Consider the following 4,663-nt stretch of genomic DNA (forward strand, 5'->3'; position numbering starts at 1 on the left):
TGGTGTCTTTTTTATTTATTTTGATTTATGTTAATTACATATATTTTTTATTGTGTGACTGGGCTTTAGGAGTTGGTTTATCCAATTTGAAGTATTTATCAGAAGCAAGTGTTGCAAGACAAAAAATAATAGAAATGATAAATAGAGTTCCAAAGTTAGATTCTGAAAACATGATAGAAAAGATTTAAAGAAAGTGTTAAGAAAAATTAAATTTGTATATCCATCAAGACTAAAGAGTGTGGTCCTTAAATAACAATCCACTTTACACAAATATTCACATTTATATCGACGACGTTAGATTAATGATCTAATATAATATTCTCTCAACATTTCATGCGCTTGTGCGAATTATGCATTTTATCAAAACGTCATTTTTGCTGCTATAAAAAAAAAAATCGAACCACTTAAAATAAAAGTAGAACACTAAACTTGTGATGTGAAATTCACTTCTTAATATAACACATTTTTCTAGGCTTATTCTCACAAACCAATTCAATAAATAAGGAATGGGGAATTCGGAGATAATTTGTTGCAAGAATCAAGCTCCTTCCATGAATCTCCCAACCTTTTCAAATCAACAAGAGAAGATCCACTTCCTCCTCTTGCCTCGTTAGCACTTATTTTCATCTTCAAAATCCTTTCTCTAATATTTTTTCCTTTATCTGATTCCATCAACTCAATAACTCGCTCCCCTAACTCAGATGCACTTACAAATTTGTCCGCTGACTCGTTTAGTTTCAATGCAATTTTTGTTTCCTTCACCAAAATCACTCTATTAAGATTTTGTTCAGCGTAAAGCGGCCATGTAATCATTGGAACTCCTTCACAAATAGCTTCCAAAATTGAATTCCACCCACAATGAGTCACCAACCCACCCACTGAATCATGACTCAATATTGCTCTTTGTGGGGCCCAGTTCCTCACCACCATTCCCTTCTCCTTTGTCCTCTCCAAAAATCCTTCCGGCAACAACTCGTCCAAACTCAATTCATCTAAATCTAACTCGCTTCTAACAACCCACAAGAATATTTGCTTACTTTTCTCCAATCCAAGTGCTATCTCATTCAATTGAGCCTTAGAAAATCTCCCCATGCTCCCAAAGCTCAACAACACAACGCTTTGACAGGGCTGCAAGTCGAGCCAACTCATACATTGATGTTCGTCTGTATCATACAAGGTTGAAATCACTGGTCCAATGCAAAAAATCAACGGAGAGGTTCCGTCTGGAACACACGACCCATCTCTTAAAGCTTTAATAGCTTTACTTTCAAAAGCATCAAAAGTGTTTATAATAACTCCATCACTTTCCCTAAATACTTTAGCACATTCAAGCAAAGTTTGGTAACCTGGACTAGTTGGATCCTTCCCATCGTCGGGGTAGTCATCAACGAATAACGTCGGCAACCCAGGGAGTTCAATAGGTGTGTCAATGTTAAAGTCTTTTATAGCTTTTGTGGCTTTTTTGTGATAAGTTGGAAGGTGAAGAAAAAGTGATAGCATAGAAGCTGCTGAGGTGAAGTAAAAGTAAGTAGGGATATCAAGTATGTTGTTAATTTGTGAAGCACTATAATTGAGGAAATCCAAAATAACACCTTTGATGTTTGTGGTTTTTGAAATGGATTGAAAAATATTGTGAACATGATGGTTGCAAAGAGGGGAGAGTTCAAGGGTTTGTAAGTGAGGTGGGAGTGTTAAAGTGAGTGAAATGGAAGGAATAAAATGAAAGTTTATGGAGGGAAATTTGTTAGAGATAGAGGCAATGTATTGAGTGGTGGAATCATTATTCTTATTGTTGGGTGGTGTGAGGATGAGAATTGTGATGGAAAATGAAGGGTGATGGGTTAGAATGAGTTTTCCTAATTCAACCATAGACATTAAGTGTCCACTCCCATAAGCAGGGTAAAGTACTATAGTGTCTTTCATGATTGTGAATATAGAGAAAAAAATTAATTTTGTAAGAAATTGAAGAAGTGTATCTATATGAATAAATTGTAACCAATCGTGCTATTAATATATAATGAAGGATTCTCTTTCCACGCAATACACATGTATGATATTATATTAGTTTCTCGGATTTTTAAGGGCCCAGTATCGTAAATATATGATAGAGACATATTCCTAGATAGGTAAAATCTATGGTATCCCTTTTAATTAGTTGGGTATTGCTACCTATATTAGGTTGCTCATTAATTACGAGAGAATATTATATTTAATTTTAAAACTACCCATAGAAAATATGGTTTTGCATAATCATCCGTATTTATAAATTTTATAAATTTAAAGATTTCAAAAAAAAAAAAAAATCCAAATTCATATCTCAACAATTAATGTTCACTCTTTTCCCGTGAAAAAAATATACAATGTTCACTTTTTTTACGAAAATAAAAAATAATGTTTTATCTATATTTGCAGTGTGAAAACCAATTTTATGTATATTATAGTAATTTTTAATTCTATTTTAAAATAATTGTAATATTTTATTATTTTATATAGATTAAGAAAATATGGTAAACGAAATAGAGAAAAAGTATTTTTATTAAATTATTTTTATAAACTATTAATTGATTTTATTAGCAGATTCAGAAATTTTCTTTGATGAAGGTTAAAAATTAGTTTATGTATAACCTAGCCTTTAATTATTGGTTGTGACTTCTATCCAAAATAAAAATATTGGTTGCAAGTTAATGTATAAGTGGATACAAATTAATTGATGTTAAATGAAAAATCTCAACTTTAAATATTGAAGGACCATTATTGTTATTAAATAATTGAAGAGCTTATTTAGTTTATTCTATTAAATACAATTAAAAAAAAACAATTTCCTCATATACTCTTATAAATAAATACTCCCTTTATTCATTTTTTAATGTCGCATCTGCAAAAAATCAATTAAAATTAAATTGTTGATTTATTAAAATTAAAATTTATATTGCTCAATTAGTTTAATTAATTAATTAAAGTTGAAGCATTGGACATTAAAAGTTGAAGTGTTGAGTCATTGTTAGTCTTATTAATTAAGATTGAATGGTTAGATCATCAAAAATATAATTTTAAATTCATATTTGAATAATTATATTATTCAAATTAAAAATTTTATGTCATAGTTAGTCTAATTAGTTGAAATTAAACTATTAAATTATCAAAATTAAAATTTTCATGTCACTATTAGTCTACTTGATCTAATTAATTAAAATTGAAATGTTAGAATAATCTTGTTATACTAAAGAAAACTTTGCACTTATATTTTTGATGATTTAAATGTTCAATATAATCTAATTAAACTAACTATGACTTAGATATTATAACTTCAATAATCCAATTGTTCAATCATAATTAATTAAACTAACTATAACTTAAAAATTACAATCTCAAAAACTCAACAGTTTAATTTTAACTAATTAGACTAACTATAATATAAAAATTCTGATTTTATCCAATGGTTCAATTTTAATTAATTAAACTAACTATAATTTAAAAAATATAATTCCACCAATCTAACCTTATTAGACCAATTATTTCTTAGAAATCGTAATTTCAAAGATCGAACAATTCAATCTTAACTAATTAGACTATTGATAATATAGAAATTTTATTTTTGATAATGCAATTATTCAATCTAACCTAACTAAAATAACTATAGGATAGAAATTCTAACTTTTATGATGTAACAATTGAATCTTCACTAATTAGACTAACGATACTTTAGAAATTCAAATTTTGAAGATTCAACAATTCAATCTTAATTAATTAGACTAACTATAAAATAAAATGGCTTAAATAAATATTTGGTCCCTATAAGTTTGCGCTTTTTTATTTTTGTTCCTGTAATTTTTTTGTTTTCATCTTCAACCCTATAAGTTAATTTTTTTTTTATAAAAAAATCGTCTCTATCGTTAATGGCGATTAAAAAAAGCTAAGATAGCAAACTAAGAAATGATCAAAACAAAAATAAACACAAACTTAAATGGACGAAAATCGTCTCTATGCTTTCATTTAATTTTTGTTCTTGTAAGTTTACATTTTTTTTTTCCTATCATTTCTTCGATTGTCATCTCATCAATTTTTAACATTTACCAACAACAGGGATGGTTTTAAAATAAATTTGAACTTACATGCTTAAAGTTGAACCCAAAAAATTACAAGGATGAAAATAAATTAAAAAATACTAACTTATAGGAACCAAATATATATTTAAATGATAAAATTACCAACCATGTAAGTTCAATCTAGTTTTAAAATCATATTGCCGTAAGTTGGTTTTTTTTTTAAAGCTTATGTGGCAAACGGGTGAGTGATGTAACAAATGAATAAATTAAATAATTAAAAAAATAAAATTAAGTAATGAAATTAATTTAAAAAAATGGAAACCAGAAAGTAGGGGTGGACATAATTATTGGACCCGCCCGAGTCCGGCCGACTCAATATAAAATTTAAATTTGCGGACGGGTTTCCTCGGGTTGATGGGTTAAGCGGGTGAAAAATAAGGGTTCATATGGGTTTATACGGTCGGGTTCGGATGAGTAATTTGAATCCGCCGATACCCGAACCCGACCGATTTATATTATTATTTTTATATTATATATTAATATTATTAATTTTATATTATATATTAATATATAAATTTAAAAAACACAAAAAGTCACTTGCCAAAAATTAAAAAAAA

At 28.1% G+C, this 4,663-nt stretch overlaps 1 protein-coding gene across 1 annotated transcript; it reads right to left on the reverse strand.

The window, feature by feature from the left end:
* Positions 1–273: 273 nt before the first annotated feature.
* Positions 274–1,988, reverse strand: UGT88E8 (UDP-glycosyltransferase 1). The gene has a single exon (XM_004515351.4). It carries the CDS (start codon positions 1,921–1,923, stop codon positions 493–495), a length of 1,431 nt encoding a protein of 476 aa, XP_004515408.1. The 5' UTR covers positions 1,924–1,988; the 3' UTR covers positions 274–492.
* Between the last annotated feature and the right edge of the window lie 2,675 nt (positions 1,989–4,663).

The sequence above is a fragment of the Cicer arietinum genome, chromosome 8 (assembly GCF_000331145.2).
Source record: "Cicer arietinum cultivar CDC Frontier isolate Library 1 chromosome 8, Cicar.CDCFrontier_v2.0, whole genome shotgun sequence".
Lineage (NCBI taxonomy): Eukaryota > Viridiplantae > Streptophyta > Magnoliopsida > Fabales > Fabaceae > Cicer > Cicer arietinum.

What these genes read in the sequence shown, in the direction of transcription:
- UGT88E8 (XM_004515351.4), bottom strand. Translation starts at nt 1,923, where the DNA reads ATGAAAGACACTATAGTACTTTACCCTGCTTATGGGAGTGGACACTTA.